We start from the raw sequence: 22,810 nt of genomic DNA, 5'->3' as shown, positions 1-22,810 counted from the left end.
TTTCTACAAAATCTCTCCCCACCCCGGCAGCACTCCTGCCTCCTGCCCTCTCCCCAAACACAGCTAATTCTCCCCACCAGGCGCTAATTGGTAACTAATTGGCTCAGCCCCTCTCAGAGCTTTGTTCCAGGCTTCTCACATCCCATCTGCCAAACGCAATAAAAAGCCCCCGCGGCCTCCGACCCCCCCAGGACCGATTCCCCAGGACCGATTTCCAATATCACTATTAAAAACACTCCCCCCACCCCTCAACTTTGCTTTTTGTTGTTGGTTGTTGTTTGTTTGTTTGTTTTTTTCCCTGTTTTGAAATGTTGACCCCTCTCAGTGCGGCACCTTCCCCGGAGCAGACCCCCTTCCCTCAACCGCTTACAATTATATATATATATATATCTTTTTTTTTGTGTGTGTGTGTGAGAAATTTAAGTTCTATCCGAATCCAACGTTTTAGTGTTTACCCCTCGGCGCGGTTGTGGGTTTTGTCGCTTGGTTTCGGTGGCTGGAGATCGGTGCCCGGCCTGAGAGATGGCACGTGCCGGAGCCGGGAGAGCTATAGGATGATACAGGGCTTTTTGTCCTTAAAGGGATTCTCGGAAGCGGGGACCCCAACCAGCAGCGGGTCGTTCCTGGCATGTTGCTCGCAGTAATTCATTAGCTCGGAAGATGCTTTCGAGACCTAAAAGTTGGGAGAAAGCAGAAGGTGGGTGGGTGCAGAGCTCCGGCGGCCGCTCTCCCGGGGAGAAGGAAAGGAAACAGCTTTTGGGAACAGAAACTTTTGGGAACAGAAACTTTAGCGAGAAACGAGAAGGGGAAACGGAGACGGAAAAGAGGAGGTTTGTGAGGTCTGACATAAGCAAAGCCACGAGTATGGGAGGATATACTCCCAGCTGAGAGCAAGAGATTTAAAAGAAGATATTATTTTAAAGGGCTTTGGGATAAAAAAGAAAGGGAAAAAAAATGCCTGCTTGAGAGCGGCCACCCTCTGATGTTAAAAACGGAGGTTTTGAAACCGTTAGAAGCTATTACTTAAGGCTCTGCTTATTTTAGTTCAAAGATGCCTTCTGGGAACCCAGGGCCTGGAGATCTGGAGATGCAGAGCAGCCCCTTTTTTTTTAAAAAACAAAAAATTAACTTAATAACTGGTTGAACATAAGGCAAACATAAACCACAGAGGCAACCAGACCACATCTGGAAGGGGCAGATGTGACCTGCTGTAGCTGCAGAGTGGTTCCCATCCTGGGGTCCCCAGCCCATCCCTGATTTAGGGGGACAAAAAGCACTTCCCAGCCACCTCCTGCTGCCCTGGAATTGTTGCTCTCATCCCGGCTCTGCCGGGGCTCACCGTGCTCCAACAAGGATGCTGCAGCCCCGGGAAGGAGCAGTTCTCTGTCACCACCCTAAAACCTCCCAGCAACGACCCAGAGTGTGCGGCGCCTGCAACAAAACCCCCGTTCTCTGCAGCTTTGGGCAAAACCCCTGCATCTGCACTTCCACCCCCCAGGGTGGGCTTCCTCCTCCCGCCCTCCTGGAAAGCACAGGAAGGACATGGAGCTGTTGGAGAGGGTGCAGAGGGGTCTATGGAGATGCTGGGGGGGCTGGAGCCCCTCTGCTGGGAGAACAGGCCGAGAGAGTTGGGGGGCTCAGCCTGGAGAAGAGAAGGCTCTGGGGAGACCTCAGAGCCCCTTCCAGTCCCTCAAGGGGCTCCAGGAGAGATGGGGAGGGACTCTGGATAAGGGAGGGGAGCCCTAGGACAAGGGGGAAGGTTTGACCCTGCAAGAGGGGAGATGGAGCTGAGCTGTGGGGAAGAACTTGTTTGGTGTGAGGGTGGTGAGAGCCTGGCCCAGGTTGGCCAGAGAAGCTGTGGCTGCCCCATCCCTGGAGGGGTTCAAGGGCAGGTTGGAGGGGGCTTGGAGCAACCTGGGCTGGTGGGACGTGCCCTGGGCAGTTGGAAGTCGATCATCTTTAAGGTCCCTTCCAACTCTAACCATTCTATGATTCATTTATCTGCAGGAGAACGTGTGTCTCAGCCACCCCAGCGAGCTGGAGGAGCGAGCCCTGGGCTGACACCGCGCTTGGCACCGCGCTTGCCCGAGAGCGGGGTTTGCGGGTCACGGCTTTATGGAAAGCTGGCCCAGACAGCACGTCTTCTCCACTCGGCCGAAATAGCAGCGTGTCGTGGTCCCACCACTGTTGTTCTTTCCCAGCCAAGCATCTAAGAGTCGCAGCTCCGAAGGTCAGTGAGTGTCCACACACCCTGCCACCCCCCGCCGGGACACCGTAATTCTTAGGAGAGTCAGGCCGTGCCGGGGGAAGACCTGTAATTTGTTCTGTCTTCCCTAAAATAGCCTCGCTGAGGGTGCATCACTGGAGTCTGGAAAGCGGTGGCCCTAAAAACAGCTACAAAACCTCAGGGCTCTAAAAAACCCCAAGAAGATACTGAAAGTGGCAGCAGGAGCTCCCGCACAGGGAAACCGGAGATGAAGGAGGAGCCGCCGCTGCAGAAGGGGCAGGGACTGAAAGTCAAGAGAAAACCTTCTTTGACCAGGAAACTAAATTACAAAGTACCCGGTAGATTTCACACCTCCGGGTTTTACCGGATTTCAGTTTCACTCCGCCTTTCACGGGGCTTTCCTTCGTGTGATTTACTGACAAGAGGCTTTCCATGAACAGACTGGGTCTCTCCCCTCCTTCCTCCCCTCCCGGGGGGTTTCTTGGCAGGATGGGGAGCGGAGCAGCCCGAGACCCCCCTTTGCCCACCCCACCGTGCCCACCTCTGGGCTCTACCCACCTTGGTGGGCACGGTGGGGTGGCAGAGCCGGGGGGTGAGCTGGGCTCCTCTGTGGCCCATGGTTTCCTGCCCACGGAGCTGGGACTCGCTGCCCACTCGCTGCCCACTCATCTCCAGCAAAGGCTCAGAGCTCACCAGCCAAACCAGCCCCCAGGACCACAATCCCCCAGCCGGTTCCCAGAAGGGAGTGAAAGCCCCTGGGGGACCCCACCTCCGACTCTCAGGGGACACTAAACTTGCTCCAACCCCCCAAAGTGCCAAAAGCAGCTCTATTTGTGGGGCTCCTCTGCTGCCCCAGCAGATCACTGGTGACCACAGCATGTAGCTGGGAATAGACTCCGGTTTGCTGTCCTGCAGCACAAATTTAACCTAATTCTACCATAAACCTGCCCCAAACCAGTGGGAATGCCATCCACCCCCTCACTTGCAAAGTGTCCCCATCCCTTTTCAGTCGCAAGGACGCAGCGGCTGAGAAATGGCCGTGCAGGCAGCGGCTTTCGGAGGGAAATTGTGTAGGGACAGTGACCCATCCTAAAAAAAACGGGGCACTGAGACTGGAGTGTGCTTGTGAGAGTGCCCAGCAGAGCTTTGCCGGGTCTGTCCCTGCAGCTTCGGGGTCCTCACAGGTTGTATGAGCACAGCTGAGCTCCAGGGTCTGTCCTCGGATGGTGCCATCACCCCAACACCTGGGAGAAGCCGCCCAGGTGAGCCCTTACGGTGTGAGCAGTGCCCGTAGGAAGGGCTCTCGTGGAGAAAATCTGAGCTGGAGACACCACAGCAGCACAGAGGTGCTCGGGAAAAGCCCTGGGACCCTCCCTGCTCCATCCCTGTCCCCCCCGGGACGTGGCCCATCTCGTGCTGCTCCATCTCCTGGGCTCACCTTGATCCTCTCGATGCCGGCTTCGATGCGGAGCTGCTCCACCAGCTTCCGGGCCTGCGCTATGTTGTTAGTTGTTGACATTGTTGGCCATCGGCTCCGGGCCCCAGCAAGAGAGAATCCTGCAAAACAAGGAAGGGGGGGTTGGGGAGAGGAAAAAGGGGGGGTTGGCATCAAGCACGAAGCCGCGGTGCCGGCGGGCACCACCTCGGCAAGCGCCGTGTCCTCACCCACAGCCACGTGCGAAGGGTTTCCACGAACCCTAAACTGATGACACCGACTTCAGGCTTCCTGATTTTGCTTCAAGTTCTCCTTTCCCCTAAACAGCCCTCCCCGGGGCACGCTCTGCAAGGTCTTCTCTTTTGATTAAAAAAAAAAAAAAAAAAAAAAAAAAGAAAACCTAAACAGAAACTTGCCGACAAAAGGGGAAAAATGAAACTTTTTCTGCAGGAAGCCCTGCCCGGCGCGTTCGAGTGACCGACTGGAAAAGGGAACAGAAGTTCTCTCCTCTGCACAGACTCCCCCCTACGCTATTTATCCATCATTTTGCAAACCCATGTCCCTGAAAAAAGCAAGAGTAAGAAAATAAGAGCCACAGATGGTCCCGGGTTGGGTGGGAAGGGGCAAGTCAGGACTCAGGTGAGGGGCAGAGGTTTCTTGGATGCCAAAGGAGGGGACAGGCAGTGAGACTTGGGCACAAGGGGGGGTACCAAAGCACGAGAGGCACCGAAAACTCATGTCTCAAATGAATATTCCACCAAAGAAGGGTCCAGCTGAACATGGAAAGGAGGAGAGAACCAGCGGGTGAGCAGGAGTGGGGCAGGACCAGAGCTTTGCCCAAGCACAACCCCTTTCTGTGCACCAACCATCGGGTCTCCGAGGGGCTCGGGGACTGTGCCCATGCCCGGCTGTGCCCATCATGGGGCTTTAACAGACCTGTCACCCGGCCGGGGGCAACCTGCCCCGTGTCCCTGCCACTGCCATGCAGGGAGAGTGCGGGTTCAACAACCTCCCTCCAAATTTAAAGGCAGCAACTGCAAAAGTTTGTCTGTGAGACCCACACAATCCATCACTGTCCCCGGGGGACGTGGAGGGCAGCTCCGGCCACGCCGTCTGAGCCTGCCTTGGCCAGACACCCAGCTCAGGTCGTTTCTTGATGAGCGTTAACGCGGGGGTGAGGCGGAGGTGTCAGGAAAAGTCATTTCCCTGCCCTGCCCGGCGGTGACTCAGCCCCGGAGCCTTCCCTAACGGCGGGGGAACACGGGGAGAGGGCTCCGGGGAGCGTCGTCTCCCACCTCCCCCAGCAGGAGACACGGCCAGATGATGCTGGGAGGGAGGAAAGAGCCAAAGCAAACACGGGGCCGGGTCCCAGCGGCGCTCCCGGCGCCCCAGCCGCCCGCCCACCGCAGCCCTTTCTGGCCTAACTTTAATTACAGACTCCTCCAGTCTTCTCCCCAGCACCGGCAGCTTCAAAGCAGATGCTGAACCTTTACTTGGGGGTGGGGGAAAAAGGGAGGAGAGCGTCTGCCCCATCTAAAATTCCTGCAGACTCGAGCTGTCTCGCCTGCGTTTAGACATTAAGGGAGTTTATTCCAGACCGCAAGGGCACTCGGGGGGATTATTCAGCTTGGCAGCAGCAGGCAACACACACCAAACTTTTCAATCCCTGCACGGCACCGGGCTCCCTTGGAACACTGGAGGCTGCAGGAGAAAACAAGCTGTGCTCCAGTCCCTGCACAGCACCATTCCCCAAAACAGCAGGATGAGTGGGAAATCTCCGCCTTCCCAAGTCCTGGAAGACATTACTTGGGACAACACGGGAAGCCACGCTGCTGAAATAGAGCCTGGTGCCGGGGAAACGGGGAGAAGGAAGCAGGGTGGTCCCCAAGGGACGGATCCTCCTCTCCTGCCCCCCGTTTCCTAAGCCAGGAAAGCAGGACGTGCTCCTGCTGGCAATGCTGGGGTCACCCCTGAGCCAGGACTTGGGTGAGATGTGGCTTTAACCAAAGGGTCCAGAGTCCTGTAACGAGCTGGGGGAGCCCCCCAAAAAGCCCCACATCAGAGTGCAAACCACATGCAAGGAGCCACCTCTCCTGGCAGGGCACTGGGGATGCTCTGCTCTTCTCTCCATGAAAAAGCAGCAGCTCCAGCTGGGAAGGCTTTATCTCCAGAGACAGCTCATTCCTTCAGCATCAACTGCTCTACAGACCCCAGCCCTGCGAGCAATTTGGGATCTCAGAGCCGCAGTTTGTGCTCAACCCTGCGAGGGCTGAGCAGGACTCCAGCTGCACGAGCGCTACCGTCAATTTTTATGCCATTAATCCTGCAAAAAAGCAGGAAAATTCGGCCGTTGGGGCAGTTGGCACACACACGGCTATTTGTGGCCACCTTCTGACCACCTGCATTTCCAAAGACATCCCCTCTAACAGCACAGACCCCCCCCAGCAACCAGCTCCCTCCTCACTGACCAAACAACCCTTTCCCTGGGTAAGGAGTTAGCAGACAGCCAGGGGAAAAGAAAAAGCCAGGCCATTGGAGCTGATCTCTGTTTGCAGCAGCCCAGGATCACCTGCGTGTACTTTCCCAGCTTCCTGTTTAGGGAAGGAGGAGGATGAATCACTCCGGGGGTGTTACTTAAGGGAACTTAAGGAACAGCCCGTGTCCCCGTTCCCGCAGCACCTCGTGGCACGGGGACACCAGCCTGGCTGGAGGAAGGACGGGGTTTTATTAAGTGGGGGATGGAGAAAGTCCTGCAGGAATTGTCAAACTAGTGTCTTAAAGTCCTTGGCGTGATGTGGGGGAGGCTTTTTACTCCCTGCTCTCCCCGTAGCCTGGTTTTATGGAGTCTTTGCAAAGCGAAAGCAGCGCTGGTCAATCAGAAATGATGCTTTTCTCGGGTCATTACGGGTCATTACCCGCCCCGGCGCTGGTGACTGCTCTCCAGCTCATCACCACCATCCGCCACCCGCCGCGGGGCCAGCGGTCTCACAGCAACAACATCTGCAGCAGCAGCTTCCAGTGTCTCCTCAGCCACTGTCACCCCATGGCGATGGCACCGGAGTCCCTCGGGGGAACCGGACGAGCGTCTCCCCCAACGTTGTGCCGATGGCACAGTCCCTCTGATGGAGTTTTAGATTTCCAAGGAGACATTTCAGCAGCAGAGCTCTGAGGAAGGTCAAGGGGAGCTTCATAGAATCACAGGCTGGTTTGGGTGGGAAGGGACCTTGAAGATCATCCCATTCCACCCCCTGCCCTGGCAGGGACACCTCCCACCACACCAGGTTGCTCCAAGCCCCCTCCAACCTGCCCTTGAACCCCCCCAGGGATGGGGCAGCCACAGCTTCTCAGGGCAACCTGGGCCAGGCTCTCACCACCCTCCCACCAAACAAGTTCTTCCCCACATCTCAGCTCCATCTCCCCTCTTTCGGGGTCAAACCATTCCCCCTCCTCCTATGGCTCCCCCCTCCCTGATCCAGAGTCCCCCCTCCAGCTTTCCTGGAGCCCCTTGAGGGACTGGAAGAGGCTCTAAGGTGAGAATTTCTTCCTGAGATCTCATCTAAATCTCCCCTCTTCCAGTTTGAAGCCATTACCCCTCGTCCCATCAACATGCCCTTCTAAAAAGTCCTTCTCCAGCTTTTCTATAGGTTTCACTGGGTGCAAAATCTTTCTCCAGCTGCAGACCCCACCAGATGCTCATCCTGGGCATCCCGATGGCTCCCGGTCTGGACCTGCCGAGCACAGGCTGGGCCAGCACCGGCACCGCAGCCACATGGTCCTCAGCTCCGTGGAGCCACAGTGGGACCCACATCATTCCCGAGGCTGGAGTGGGTCAGGACACCCGGCCACAACCACCGGCCACGCTCCGGGACCGCTCTGCCTGGCGGGAATTTAAAACCAGCTTCTGTTCCCTTGGTGAATAATTAACGGAGCGCGTCATTAGCAACTGCAGACCATGGACACAGAAGGTCCAGCCGGTCGCTGCCGTGGCACACGAAGGGCGTCCTCGGGATTTTTTTGATAAAAGCCAAACCGAACTTTAAAGATGTCATCCAGCAGAGTTACAGGGGTGTGTAAATAACTCGTGAGGCAAAGGCATTTGGAAAAACGCCACGCAGCAGCACGCGGAGTGAAGTATGTGTGATGGTGATGCAAGCCGGGGTGACACGTGGGACACGGCTACGTCGTCCCTCTTCCCAGCTGGATGTTTTAAAGAAATCAATATTTGGAAAAGGATGACGTGTGCAGCTGGGCCAGGGGAGGAAGAAGGGGACAGGGAGGGCTCCTCCTGCCTCCGCTCCGTCATCTGATGGTGGAGAAATGACCCGTGGAGCCAGGATCCCTTCCCGCAGGGCGGGCACAGCCTCGGTGCCCGGCACCGGCCGCCTCCTCCCAGCCCTTCCTGGCACCCGGCTGGGTCCGACTCCTCCTTTCCCAGTCTTTACTGGTGACTCTGGAGCAGGACGCTGCCGCTCGCCTCTCGCTGAGTCACGAATGGACACGGTTCAGCAGGAAATGAACCTTCCCCCACGCCTTCGCCAGAGTCTGCCCTCCCGGAGGATCCATCTCCCGCTCCTCCCCGGCAGCGTTCCTGGGAAGGGCCGCGCCGCCCGGGGAGCACAGCCCTCGTGTCGGGAATCGACTCCTGTTGCGTGAGCGTGGCCTTTGCTCGGCGTGAGGTTTTATTATCACGCCGTCCCCGTCAGCAATTCCGGGAGGGTTGAAATCATCCGACAGTCTCTTGCGAGGCTCCGGGCTGCCGGCCCCGACGAGAGTTCGCTTCCAAGGATGTAGAACAAGCGTCTGCAAAACACTGCTGCTGCGAGTCCAACACCCACAATTACTAAAAATTTAGAGGACACAAGAGCACAGGCTGTGATCTATTATCTGAGAGGGTTTTGAGGTCAAAGCCAAGGAAAGCGGTGGCGATGGCGGGTTGTGCAACCCTGCAGGGGGTGGGTTGGGAGCCGGGGGAACGGAGCAAACAAGTCCCGGGTTACGGTTTGGCTGCGGCACAAGCATCCCCTGAGCATTCCTGCCTGTTTTAGGAAAAGCCCCGGAGGAGAACGTCCCACCAGTTAAGTCAGGACACATTTTGGAATGCTCAGGATCTGTTGTTTTGAACTGGTCTGTGTGTTTTGAACCCACAGAGGGTCAGGCTGCCCAGAACCGTGTCCTGCACCAGCTCAGCCTTTGACTCAAGAACAAACCACACGAGCCCTCCCCCCCTTCATCAAACAAAAGGAATTAAAAGGATCTAAAGCCTTTTTAAGGATTTAAGCCGACGTCTCTCCGTTGAGGCAAAGGATGACAAGGGAACATTTACGGGGGGGGTGGGGGTGGGTTGTTCCACACTTCCAGCCCCCGGCATCGGCTCCGCGCAGCCCCTGACATCACGGCGGGGGGAGTGACGGCGCCGCAGCCCCAGCCTCCGCCGCTGGCTCAGGTTTTCCCTTTGGTGAGCCCATCCCTCCGTACCGGGGAGAACGGCAAAAGGGAACGATTCCGGGCTGCTGGAGTGGGAATAAAAACCAGCCAGAGGCAGCGCGGCCGTTGAGTCAGCGGCGAGCGGTGACAGCAGCGCTGGCTGTGACGCGCCGTGACTCAGCACGGGCTCGGCTGGAAGCAGACGCCGCCTCCGTGGAGCATCTCGGGCCGGCTCCCAGCAGGGATTTTGCCTTTTCAGCCGTTCATTTGTTTATTTATTTATTTATGCAGCCCCTTTTCAGCCATTTCCCAACCCTGCCCCGGCAGGAGCTGGGAGAATCCCAGCTCCCAAGGTGGCTGCAGGATGGGGTTGGACACCCCTGTTCCATCCAGGGAGATGGAAGGACTTGTTCCCATCTGCCCACCCAATGTCACCTTGCCCTTGATGCCACACTGAGACAGGAGCTGGGTCACGAGGTCCCTGGGGATGCCCATGACCATGACCAAGTCCTGCATCAGCTCAGCTCTGGCAGGAGCTGGGAGCTTCCCGGCTCCCGAGGTGGCTGCGGGATGGGGTTGGACACCCCCTTTCAGATGGAAGGACTTGTTGTCCCTATCTGCCCACCCAATGTCACCCTGCCCTTGACGCCACACCAAGACAGGAGCTGGGTCACCTCTGGCAGGAGCTGGGAGCTTCCCGGCTCCCGAGGTGGCTGCGGGATGGGGTTGGACACCCCCTTTCAGATGGAAGGACTTGTTGTCCCTATCTGCCCACCCAATGTCACCCTGCCCTTGACGCCACACCAAGACAGGAGCTGGGTCACGAGGTCTCTGGGGATGCCCATGAGGTCTCTGGAGATGCCCATGACCAAGTTCCTGCATCAGCCCAGCCCTGGCAGGAGCTGGGAGCTTCCCGGCTCCCGAGGTGGCTGCGGGATGGGGTTGGACACCCCCCTTCCACCCCAGGGATATGGAGGGACCTGTTGTCCCCCCCTCTCTCCCTCCCCCAGCCAATGTCACCCTCCCCTCGGCTCCACACCGAGACAGGAGCCGGGTCACGAGGATGAAACTGGTTGTGCCGAGAGGCCGGGCCTGCCGGAGCACGCCTGGAATCCACACCGCGCCAGATGCCCGGCGCTGAGAACCCAAAACGGCTTCATCACCCACCGGGCACAAAACCCTTTCTCTTTCCTGCCCCGGGTGCCACCCGTGGGTGCCCACCCACAGCCTCCCCCCCGCTGGCACGGCAGGAAGCGTTACGCCAGGACAGAAATATGCACTGATCCCTCTCCTTTCTGAATTCCTCCCATACTTCTCATAGCTGGAAGCGGCCACTCCTCACAGGCTAAATAAACAAGCGAACATCTGAGTAACTGCCCGAGTTCTGCTGCTGCTGTCTGTACCCCCCGCCCCCCCCACGCGCCAAAGATTTGAAAAAAAAAAAAAAAAATAATTAAGCACCACGCTTCTGCCGGGAGCAGTGAAGATGACTTTCCTCCCCCCCCCCCCCCCCCCCCCCCAAAAATTTAAAAAAAAAAAAAAAAAAAAAAGTAGAAAATTGGTGTTTATGGCTGTGCATGGGCTGGAGCTGGGAAGCACCGGGAGAGCGAGCACATCTGCAGCTGGAGCATCACAGATTCATGGCATGGTCTGGGTGGGATGGGACCTTGAAGATCATCCCATTCCACCCCCTGCCCTGGGCAGGGACACCTCCCACCAGCCCAGGTTGCTCCAAGCCCCCTCCAACCTGCCCTTGAACCCCTCCAGGGATGGGGCAGCCACAGCTTCTCTGGCCAACCTGGGCCAGGCTCTCACCACCCTCACACCAAACAAGTTCTTCCCCACAGCTCAGCTCCATCTCCCCTCTTCCAGTGTCAAACCCTTCCCCCTCCTCCTAGGGCTCCCCTCCCTGATCCAGAGTCCCCCCCAGCTTTCCTGGAGCTTCTTCAGGGACTGGAAGGGGCTTCAAGGTCTCCCTGGAGCCTTCTCTTCTCTGGGCTGAACCCCCCAACTCTCTCAGCCTGTCCCTGCCACCCTCCTGTGGGGGTACCAGGACACATGGTGCTGGGGCAGGGATGTGGGGAGATGCTCGGGGTGGGGGATGTGGGGAGATGCTCGGGGTGGGGGATGTGGGGAGATGCTCAGGGTGGGGGATACACTCCTTCATCTCAGCCTTAACCAAAACCCTGCTTTTTATCAGCCACCCAGCCGCCAGCAGCATTTCCCTGCACCTCTGCAGTCACAGGAGGGTGACACGTCCCCCGCCACCGAGATGGCACCAACTCCGGAGCCATCTCCCATAAAACCACCTCCCGTGGGACCAGGGGAGGCTGTGGAGCAGCTTCTTCCCCAGGGAAATCCTCCAGCCCCTGGGCTGAGGACCTGAAACGGGCCAACACACACCGCGCCGGAGCCGTCCCGCGCCGAGCCCCGCGCCGGGACAGTGCCAGGAAAAAGGGGGGGGGGGACACGAAGGGGGAGCCTGAGACTGGTAACCCAGTGTAAACCCGCTCGCTGGTTACTGCTTTTAAAGATGACCTCATGCTTTTTTGGAACAGAAAAAGGCTGTTAGGGCAATGGCATTTACTCCTTGTCTGGGCAGAACAAAGCCGGCTCCATTTTTCTTTTACACTTCCTGCATCAGTAGCTTTAACACTGAATGAGCTATTGAATTTTTTCCTGAGTGCAGCAATTTCCACACACCCCCCCCCTCCTTTTTTTTTTTTTTTCCCTCTCCTTTAAGACCTCCAGATTTCTATGGCGTGGGACAATCCTCGGGGAGAGCTCAGGGTGAGGAGCCATCCTGGGATGGGAAGCACCGGTGCCGTGCTCTGCCTCTCGCTGCAGACGAGGGTTTATCCCCATCGCGGTGGTGAAACCATCCAGTTTTATTTTCCACCCCTTGTTCCGCATCATCCCCCGGCTTTACCGGCACGGGGAGCACGGCAGGGACACCAAAGCCTCCCACTTCAGCAGCAAACAGGTTCCCCGAGTGCTCCTAAGCTGCTGGAGATTTGCAAAACGTCCCCTCGCGCTGTCCCTCCCCAGGTAAATTACAGCCTCCTCGCACAGGTCGGAGCTAAGCCACGTGTTTGAAGATGCTTCGTGTCCCTCCCGCAGCCACCGGCAGCTCCAACCGGGCACTGCCAGACCCTTCGGAGCTGCTGGGGCCCATCCTTGCACTCCAGCCCACTTTTAATACATTACAAGCTTAAAACCACATCGTTACTAGACACCAAGAAAAGTTTTCTCCTCAATTTCAAGTCCACGCCGTGAGCAGTTTGGTTTTTTGGGGGTTTATTCTTCCCCCCAGCTCCGGTATCTCCGGTTCCAGATGGAAACCACCCAAACCGACGTGTCGGAGCTTTGGGGTTTTATTTGACAGAGAGGAGTAGATTTGGGTTTTGCCCAATCTGGCCAGAAAGGCAGTGTGTTTGCTCTTCAGGTCATTTGACAGAGAGGAGTAGATTTGGGTTTTGCCCAATCTGGCCGGAAAGGCAGCGTGTTTGCTCTCGGGTCGTGTCATTGCACAGACACCCCCCAGCTCAGAGAGGACCCTCCGGGGGTCCCCAGGGAAGGGGATCGCTCCCATGGCAAGGGGTGTCCCCAGCAAAAATGGGGTTCACAGCACAAAGCCAGGCAGAACGGGGTGCCCTGGGCTCGGTGCCCACCCGGCCAAGGTGACCCCGGGGTCCAGCCCCACTGCCCCAGCAAGGTTCTGCCCAAATTTCAGAGGAGGCTTCACCAGGCTGTTGGAAGAGGAGGGTGGCCCGGCCGCTTGCCACTCATCCTGGCCGCCCGTGTCACACATTAACAGTGTGTAATTAAGAGGGTTGTACAGCTGTAGGAGAGAGGGCGCGTGGCTCAGATGCAGATCTCCCTTTACCAGAAGATCCATTAATTGCTTAAGTGTTTTGCCTCTTCAACTGCTCCAGTTTCAAACCGGCCAAGGGTTGTGGAAGGAGAGAGCATCCCCGGAGACCTGCAGCTCCAGCTCCTTCCCATTAAAGGGCACGATGACCTGGCCCAGAGAGTGTGAAATCACAGAATCTTCTAGGTTGGAAGGGACCTTAAAGATCATCTTGTCCAACCGTCAACCTCACTGACAAAAATAGACACCCACACAACAAACAAGGAGCATCATCACTAAACCATATCTCCCAGCACTACATCAACCCGGCTTTTGAACACCTCCAGGGATGGGGCCTCAACCCCCTCCCTGGGCAGCCCATTCCAAGGGCTGAGAACCCTTTCCGTGAAAAAATTTTTCCTAATATCCAGCCTGAACCTCCCCTGGAGTAACTTGAGGCCATTTCCTCTTGTCCTGTCGCCTGGGACTTGAGAAAAGAGACCGACCCCCACCTCTCTACACCCTCCTTTCAGGGAGTTGGAGAGAGCAATAAGGTCTCCCCTCAGCCTCCTCTTCTCCAGGCTGAACCCCCCCAGCTCCCTCAGCCTCTCCTCATCAGACTTATTCTCCAGACCCCTCACCAGCTTTGTCGCCCTTCTCTGCAGGACATGTCTGCAGAACCTCCAAGAGAGCTGAACCCCCCCAGTTACCCCAACACTGTTATATCAGGTCTGGTTTTACCCCCTCCTTCCCTCCCTGCAGTGTCCCTGCAGCAGCCTGGGTGCCAGCTGGGTGGGGACACCCCTGGCAGGACGACAATTACACCCCATCACCGCCCGGCGCAGAGCCTGTACCCTGAGTCACCGCAGCACATTCCAGCCTTATTTTTAGACCACACGTTAACAAAAAAAAAAAAAAATAATCAAAAAACAAACACAACAAAACAATAAAGGCAGAGTGCAAAGGTGTTTCCGCAGGTTCTTACCTGGAGCCCTCGCCCAGAGGCACCTAAAGCCGGATGCATTTTTCGGGTTTCTCCACGTGGGAGCTGCAGATGCAGCCCTGGTTGGGGGGGAGAAGGCCACCAGCGGGTTCCTGGGGGGGTCTGGGGCCACCACGGGGCTCAGGTGTTAGTCCAGGGTCCAACACAGATGGCCAGATGCATAATAAAGGCTCCAGTGTATAATTTAAACTGGGAACCAAAGCTGAAGGCGCTGGAGGGCTGTTATGGGTTGAGGGCAGTGAATAAACCAGAACTCGCTCCACGCTCATCCTTCCTGCATTTCTGGTCCGTGCAGTGGCTCAGGGAGCAGGCAGAGGGGACGAGCAGCTCCCACCATGGTCCCAGCCAGCACTGGTGGCTCCACGGCCACCACATCCCTCCTGTACCCCCCAATTTGGGAATGAGCCCTCAAAATCTCACGGTGGCCGCTCTCTCCCCCGCTTCAGAGCAGCCGTGGCACCCGGAGCAGTTCCTTGGGACGGGAGGACGAGCAGAGCAGCAGAAGAAACTCCAGCACCAGCTTTGGTCTGGGGGTGACCTGTGCTCCAGCAGCTCCAGACCCCACCGTGGCTTCTGCAGCTCCAGCAGGAGCGGGGGCTGCACCCCAAAAACCTCCCACCCCCAGCCCAGCATCACGGGGTCTCGCTCTCGGTCTCCTTCCCAGTCACCTGCAGCTTCCCCTCCTCCTCCTTCTCCTTTTCTTTCTTCTCCTCCTCCTCTTCCTCTTCTTCCTTCTCCCCCTCACCCGAGATGACCAAATGCCATCCCTCCACTTGCAGAAACCACCTCAAGAACTCACAACCCCCCCGACACCCCGGACCACCCCCCCCCAGCACGAAGGCTGTCTTGGGAAGACACGCAGAAAGGAGAACCTCCTCCTCGCTCCGTGAAAACGGGGTGGTGAATCCCTGTCCTTCCAGCACCGTTTCCACTCTGAGCTCCACAACCGCCTCAGCAAAACACTAATCACGTTTCTGGGAAGATTTTTAAGCTTGAGGACATCTGTGATCTTTTAAAGTAAACACACGCTCCTCAAACATCTCCACGGAATGCCAACTACCGCATTGTGTGATCTTACCCCAAAAAAAAACAGGGTTGGGGGGGGGAAGGATGAGCTCTTCACACCAAGCACCGAAACGAAGGCTGGGTTTGTGTCTGTCCTGTTGAGAACTGCCCAACTTTGGGTCCTGGAATATCTGTGCTTTGGTTTTCCTGCCCAAAAAGAGGACTGGGAGGAGTAACATCAACCTCTGAAAAAGCACTGAGATGTTGTGTATGTCTCAATAACAGCAAAACTCAAAATACACCCGTCTGTCCTTGCAGCCCCCCCATTCCCCTTCCCGCAGCAAACCCCAACCATCCCCCTTGGTAATAAGAAGCCCTATCCCTCTTATTAACTCATTATTTTCACACGCAATCATTTCGGAAACAATTAGGGATAAGTTTTCAGGTCCTGGAGTGCAGAGATTGCCCCGGCTACAAACACCCCCCCAAGTCAGGCTTGAAAAGGACCTGAAAAGAGGGACGGACTGATTTACTGATGGAGAACTCAATCTGGACATCCCGGCCAGACACCGTGGATGTGTCCTCCTCCGGGAGGGCTGGGAGCAGCTCCGTGCCCAGCGGGAGGGCAGGGAGACTAAGCAGGCAGCCAGGCAGGGGAATATTAAATTATAGAAGGAGATAAAAGCAAGGGAAGTTTAGGCTGGATGTCACAGAGCTTCCTGAGAGCTTCCCGAGCTCTGAGCTGGGAAATGGCGCGAGCATCACCCCATCTGAGGCAGGTGGGGGACGTTTCAAAGCGGTAAAACTTCATTCCCCTCTTCACGGAGCGTAAAAAGGCTCTTCCAGCTGCTCCACGAGGTGATGTGAATTTATCGGCCTCGTGCACGAGTCACTTTGGGGTGAGACGAGGGGATTTTGCGGCATCGGCCGTGACACAGCAACCCCCCCGGCGCCGAGGGGGCGGAAAGGTTCCGAAATGACTGTTTTTGAGTTTTCTGCAGATAAAAGCAAAGGTGCCAAGAGGGAGAGGGAACCCTCTGACTAAAGCAGCCACATCCGGCCGCCCCCAAACCCCGGGAGCAGCATCGAACACCCAGGGAGATGTGATGCTTCACCCATCGCTGAGAGAGGAGGAACCTGCAGATGGGCCTGGACCCCAACCCTAAAACCTGGACAGTGGGAGGGAGAATGTCTCCCGGCCACCCAAAAATCACTGCTGCAAAAAAAGCCACCCTCTTTTGAAGCAGAGACCCCTTTGGTCACCAGTATTTGTGTCCACACAACCTCCTCCTTCAGACACCACCTCTATCGCTGCCCAATTTCAAGCTTTTCAGCAGAGTTTAAGAGAAGCCCCCACTTTTTACCTGGGGGAGCCAAAACCAGGCTGTGCTGGAAATGGTAAAAGAGACGCCAAATTCTTTTATAAGGGAAAAGGAAAAAAAAAAAAACAAAGCAGAGATAAGGGGACTGGTCTGAGAGGGTTCTGGTGGAGAAAGCAGCAGAGAATTTCCCCGTCAGTAACGCTATTAAAGGAAACAATTCCCCGACGGATCTACAGGCTCAAGTCCCTGCAATGCCCTGATAAAATTCCGTCCTTTAAAAGTTATCTTATCCCAGGGATAAGTCTCTTTCCTGAGATTCCTCACAAATCTCGGGCCACACGAGCGTTGCCGTGACCTCGGAGCCCCCTCGCTGCCACCCAGGAGCTGATGCTTCAGCTTGTTAATTCTTCTCCAACTTGTTTTGCTTCTCCCCAAAATAGGCTCACACGCTCAGCACGACAGCTGGCCGCGCGGAGCTCAAGGAAGATGACAAGAAAACCCTAAAAATAAGCATTTGAGGCAAATAACTGTGAGGACCAGCCTTTATTAGGAGCATTGTGCCAATTATAGTCTCCCTTCCCGGGGAGGTGGTGGGAGTTCTGGAGGGTCTGTTGGGCTTCGCTTGGCTCTGGGTGCAGGGGATGGAAAGGGCAAGGAGCCGGGTCTGGAGTAACTTTGGAGTTTTCATTGTGGGGAGAGGGTTTGGGGGGAATGACATCAGAACCACAAAGCTACAATCTGCTCATTGTGGGGCTGGGCAGAGCCTGCTCCCCGCTTCTGGAGAAGACAGGGAACTGGGAAAGAATGGGGGTAAGGCGGCCGTGACCAGCCCTCCCAGTACAATGTGCCCCTCAGCTCCCTTTTTTTGGTGTTATGGAAAAAGAATCGGGGTTTGTTCACCCCGCTGAGTGCAGCTATTATACCTACGCGCATTCAGATCCCATCTCAGAGTGGCTAAAAATAGCTTTCCAACCCCAGTTAAAGCCATTTACCCCCGGTTCATTGTTTTTGGCCAGTCTGCGGTGACACCCTCAGCCCAGATCCCAGCAGGATCCAGTTCCCACCCCAGGACGAGCAAACCCTGGAGCTGCCACCAAGGCTGTTGTCCCCCCAAAAACAGCGCTGACCCGGGGACAGTCGGTGGGGAGGTGGCACCTCCAGACCAGCCTCCTGGTCCCACACGCCTGTGAATAAGCAGAATTCACCGTAATTTAACCTTTTATGACTTTAGACACACACGGAGAGACCTTCCATCGCTACCCTGTGGGGCAGACCCAAGGCAGCGTGGTCTGACACCGTCCTGGTGGCTCCAGTGTCACTGCAGAGATGGTCATCTGAGGGGGTTTTGGGGAGGTCACCTGCTGCTCCAGGAGGAGATATCTCACCCCCCAGAGGACTCGGGACATCTGCTCCAACATTATATTCCTTGGTGACCTTTGGAGCAGGATTCAAGGCTGATTCATTTCCTCCTCGGTGAGGACCTGAGGGTGAAGTCTCCCCCTTCAGCCCATTGTCTGCAAGGTTGGAAATCTCAGTAATTAGCAGGATGGTGGCTGGAATGACATCCCTACAGGTGGGGGACGTGCTGCCCACCCCTCCATATCTCTCTATTTCTGTATTTCCATTCCACTGCCTGCACAAGGGGAGTATTTCCAACCATCAGGCCTGGGGAGAAAAAATCAAACAAAACCACCAACCACCCCAAAACCTGAGGTTACGGCAAAAATATTGACTTAAAAATTAAATCCCTTCTGTTCAAGTGCAGGGAGATAAGGGACCCTTCTCTGCAGGGAGAGGAGCCTGGCCAGGCTGGGAAGCTGTGTTTCAGCTGGTGCTGAGCAAACAAGAAAAATGCTGAGCTGCTGCCCCGGGGAGACAGGGAGAAACCTCAGGAACAGGAGCCAAAAGGCTGTTGAGCCCCTGGTGTGTGAGCGGAGGGGCCGAGGAGGGGTTGGCCAGAGCACACCTCCACCAGCTTCCAAAGAAAACACATAAATCACAGGGTATTTTCGGCTGCCAGAGCGGTGCTCTGCACGCCGTGTACTCAGAGAGCCCATTCGAAGGCACAAGCCCAGGGCACTGGCCGTACTGGGCTGCTGCTGGGACCAGTTTGCCAGGGTTGTTGGGGTGAATAAAGCCCGGCCCCAAGGGCCAGATGGAGTTTGCGTCACCACCACACGTACAGAGTTTTGGGGTTTGTTTTTTTTTTTTCTGTTGTTTTCAGCCTGCCCCGTTTCAAAACATCACAATCTCCTCCCCCCCAGTGAAAAGAAGGGTCTAAGTGGGAACACCTGGAACCACTAAGGCTGCTCTGCACAGCCAGGGGAAGAGTCAACCACCCGGCCCCTTAAAACAGAATTACAGACTTCTGTGCTAAATTTCTTGTTCCCCTGCCAGCTGGGTCCCTCCCAGAACCCTCCCAGAGGCCTTTAAAGTACATTTCTTAGCAGAATTTTTAGCACGTTTCAACGAGCGGAGCTGGAAGCGTGGATGGGCATTTGCTTTCCCCTGGTGAGAACACACAAGAGCTGGTTTTCCAGGTTCACAGATGAGATCTTGAGCGTGAGCTGCTCGTGAGAATGTTTTCCTTTGCCTTAAACCGCAATTCCTGCCAAGGAAGGGCCAGATGGAAACCTCTTTACTGGGTGCATCTGCTCTGGACACAGCGGGGTCAGGCTTTACCAGCAAAGCTTTGCTGCTGGGGGTTTTCACAAACCCTTTCTGCTTCTGCAGCGAAGAGTCTCCAGGGCTGGGGGTGAGGTTACTCATTGCAAATACTCCGAGGGACGGGATGTGAGCAGCAAAATAAGCACATAATAAGGAGAGTTATAACATCCTGAATTCAGTTTGCAGCAGTTGCATCTTGAGTCAGCGAAGGGATCGGGTGCGCCGAGCGAGAGCTTGTAGCGTCTTTCCAAGCCCCGTGGATCTCAAACACAAACCCCTGGCTGCTTTTTCCTACAGAGTCACCTGGGCGATGCAAACGAGCTGGGAAGAAGCACTGGAATGGAGCAGGAGGGGTCGGGAGGGAAAGGCCAAAAGAGAGAAAAAAAAAAAAATCTCTCTAGACTGAATGGTGCCATCAATGAATCAAGGCAACCCTGCCCCGACAAACCCAGCGCCCAGACGGGCGGTTGCTAAAGAAAGTTCAATATTGCAACAGAGATGAAGTAAGGCATTGACTCCACAGCCACGGGCAATGTGTCCAGACACCGGCTCCCGGCCTCCAGCGGGGAGAGCAGAGCGGCCTCCACCACCCTGACCCCGAGAGGCCTTCACTGACCTTGAGTCCCAACAGACACCGTCCCAGTTTGAGTTAATATCTCACAGCTGGGAGCCAGGAGGAAAGCCATTCAGGGTGGAATCAAGTAATACGAGGGTTTGATGGGGCTTTGAGCAACCTGCTCCAGTGGAGGGGTCCCTGCCCAGGGCAGGGGGGTTGGAACTAGATGATCTTTAAGGTCCCTTCCAACTCTAACCATCCTAGGGTGCTATGAATATCTACAACAGCATCATTGCCTGGACCCTGAGCTCAAGGGAAGAGGCACGTCCTCGTGGCACACGTGGAGGGAGGACACACCAAGTCCAGCATCGTTGCGTGAGTGAAGCAGGACATCACCACCCAGCTTTGGGCTGGGCACCTCTGGGCACGCGCTGTGCTGAACACATACCTTTTTAGCCAATACAATCCCCAAATCCTCTGACCCCACCCAGCAATTAGCACCCCATTGCTAACCCAGCCTCAGAAACCCCAAGTGGTTTTTTTTTCATGAGGCAGGAACCTCCTCTCCACCAGGGAAATGCAGCCCCGTGATTCCACCCTGGTACAACTGAAAAATCACACCCTACAGCTCAGCGTTACGCAAAAACTCCAATTCTTAACTATGTGCTTCAGAATTAATTACCGGCTGGAGGTACCCTGAAGCTGGTGGGACACTCTGGGACGATCATCCACTGCCAGCTACTGGCTGCAGAAGGGACTCATTCCCATTTTGGGGCCAGTTCCTCTGTATTTCATCAGAAAAGCGAGTGACCTTTTGCAGCAGAGGCATCACATGAGCACAAAACCTCCTGCTTTCTTCATACACCCAGAAAACACGCTGACAGGAGATCGGTCCTGTGACTTTCCCCACTCATCTTGTTTTCTTTGCTGAGGCAGCTACAGAGGGCAAAAATGATGCTGAATAGGTCAGCAGGGCTGGGGGGGGGACCCTCTCCCTCCCTCAGCCAGCTGCAGGCCAGCAAAACCCCAGAGTTTTGCCTCCCCACTGGAGGAGGAGGATGGCGTTTCATCAGCCCGATGACACCGTTTGATCAGCCCCCGATGACAACTCCTGCACTTGTTTCAACCCCCGAAGTCATTACCCTCAAAGAAAAGGCCAGTTATCTCCACGTGACTGCAGGGGCTGGGCGGCTGTTTTCATGCAAACCCGGCTCTTTTTGGGACCGCCGGATGACGGCACCATCATGTGAGGCTTCGCAACGAGGAGCAACTCCTCCGTCGGGGGCTGGAATCCGCCGGGGCAGAGCGGGGAGAGGAAGCAGAAGGTCGTTTTCTTTTGTGTCTCTTACAGGAAGAGAAGTCACGTTGGGCTGGCAGGGGTTCAGCTCTGAGCTCAGGGCTGGGAACCGCCGGGGCTGGAAAGCAGGCAGAGAGGCTAAAAAAAGGAATTTACCCACTGTGTGAAAGGGCTGCGCCAGAAAACACGTGAGGGATGTGCCTTCAGGTGACGGGCAGCCTTTGGCTCGGGGGCTGTTTTCATATTTATATTTAGAAAATCATCCACTGCAGGTCAGGGAAGAGAGAGATGTGAAACGTTTGGGGCACTAAAGCAAAGTTTTTTGTGCAGGTGCCATCCATCTCCGCTTCCCCTGTACGTACCCCAGCATCCCTGAGCCCATCACCTGCCCCTCCAGCTCCTGGGGGGCTGCGACACCAACCCCCTGCCAAAATCCTGGCAGTTGCCCAGTGGCACTTTTTGCCCCCCGTTTTTTATTCAGACAACTGCGGTTCTGCACCTGCTTCAGCCTCCCCCCCACTTCCCATATGAACTCACTTGCAAGATGAAAAAATCACTAATTTGAAACCGAAAGAAAGCAAAGGGGGAAAGCTTTTCTTCTGCAAAAAGGGAAGACAGACAGGGAGGGAGAAGGGCCGGTGCCGGCAGCACCCGCCGGCCGCAGAGCTGGGAGACACAGCGCAGCGTCACGGGCCGCGGGGACCGAAACCGCTCCTTAGCACACAAATACACTTATTTCCTTCCAGTTGCCTGGCTAAACAAGAAAACGTAGGACACTAAGAGCATTTTTAATAACTTGTCAACACGGGGCTTTCACCCAGGTGCTCTGCTCCCAGTTACACCGTGACCAGACTCGGAGGCAAAGCCTGTCACTGGATAAAACATCTCTGCTCCAATAAAGGTCTGATTTAAGGACTAGATTTCTGTGCACCCTTGGCCAAAGCAGGACAAGTCTCCAGCCCCTCCTGGGACACGGGATCCTCTCCAGCAGCGTGTGCTGGATGCCAGAGCTGGTGCCTGATGGTGTTCTGGCCTCCAGCCAGTGGCCAGAGGGGGTCCATTGGCCCCCAGGGGTCCCAGGGGGGGCACCAGGGACCACCCTGCCCACATCCACCCCCAGCTCCAGCCACGGAGTCCGCTCCCAGACCCACTGCAAAGAGCCCTCACGTCCCTTCCTCATCCCGCTTTGTTCCCCTTGGCTTAATCCACATTTGAAAAGCACATCTGGGGGGAAATAGATGGTCAAAATCTTGCAAACAGAGCAAAAACAGGTAAAGCACATCTGGGGGGAAATAGATGGTCAAAATCTTGCAAACAGACAAAAAAAAGGGGTAGAAATTACCTTCTCTAACCGTTAGGGGCTCTTTGCTTTTATTTCTTTTTAAACTGTTAGATAGTTTAGACGGTAAAGGGCTCCTAAACATATTTCCATGTAAAATTAGACCAGATGAGCTGAAATAGTTGGCAATTCCCACTCCCCTGATCCTAAAAACAAGCCGAGGGTCTCACACCAGCAGCGCAGCCTCTTCCTCTGGGGGGTGAGGACTGACAGAGGGAGCAGTTGAGGAAAAGGAGCAGCCGGCCCAGTCTTCCCATTTAAACCTAGAACAAAATGCCCACTGCAACTGGGTTTAGTCAAAACCCGCAGGAGGCACTTCTGTGCCAGAGCAGGAGGAGCTGCAGCCACGCTGGAGCTGTACTGGTGCCGTACTGGTGCCATACTGGTCGGGCACCAGCCCGCGCCAGACAATTACACCTCACTCCCTTTACAGCAAGTTTACACAACAGGGACAGAAAAGCTTTTAAACCTGGTCCAAAAAACCACGTTCATCAAAAAGATGTTAAGAGAGGCACCGAACTCAGGCCCTGCTCCGCCCGGCGAGCGAAGAGCCCAAATAAACATAATTATCCCAGGAAAAGAGGAAAAACATTCAGCCGCCTTTACTTTTGGTGTGATCTTTCTCGAGTTGAAATAAAGCCCAGAGCAGCTGCCTGGCCCTGAGCTCACATCCCCCCTCCTGGCC

The 22,810-nt window shown here is 55.8% G+C and overlaps 1 protein-coding gene across 5 annotated transcripts in view; it reads right to left on the bottom strand.

The window, feature by feature from the left end:
* Positions 1–395: 395 nt before the first annotated feature.
* The window catches only part of GNG7 (guanine nucleotide binding protein (G protein), gamma 7), a 72,075-nt gene continuing 49,660 nt past the window's right edge, over positions 396–22,810 (bottom strand). For 4 of the 5 annotated variants that reach the window (XM_014955557.1, XM_014955558.1, XM_014955559.1 and 1 more), the window contains 2 exons: positions 3,666–3,784; positions 396–673 (listed from right to left, as the gene is read on the bottom strand). In XM_014955557.1, coding sequence (XP_014811043.1) covers positions 548–673; positions 3,666–3,746 — 207 coding nt within the window. In that variant the 5' untranslated portion in view covers positions 3,747–3,784 and the 3' untranslated portion in view covers positions 396–547. Of the gene's footprint in view, positions 674–3,665; positions 3,785–8,521; positions 8,527–22,810 lie in introns of those variants that run through there. The other variant, XM_014955561.1, reaches the window with a different exon arrangement.

The sequence above is a fragment of the Calidris pugnax genome, unplaced genomic scaffold (genome assembly GCF_001431845.1).
Source record: "Calidris pugnax isolate Ruff unplaced genomic scaffold, ASM143184v1 scaffold285, whole genome shotgun sequence".
NCBI classification, from domain to species: domain Eukaryota; kingdom Metazoa; phylum Chordata; class Aves; order Charadriiformes; family Scolopacidae; genus Calidris; species Calidris pugnax.
This window is presented reverse-complemented; position numbering and strand designations above follow the sequence as displayed.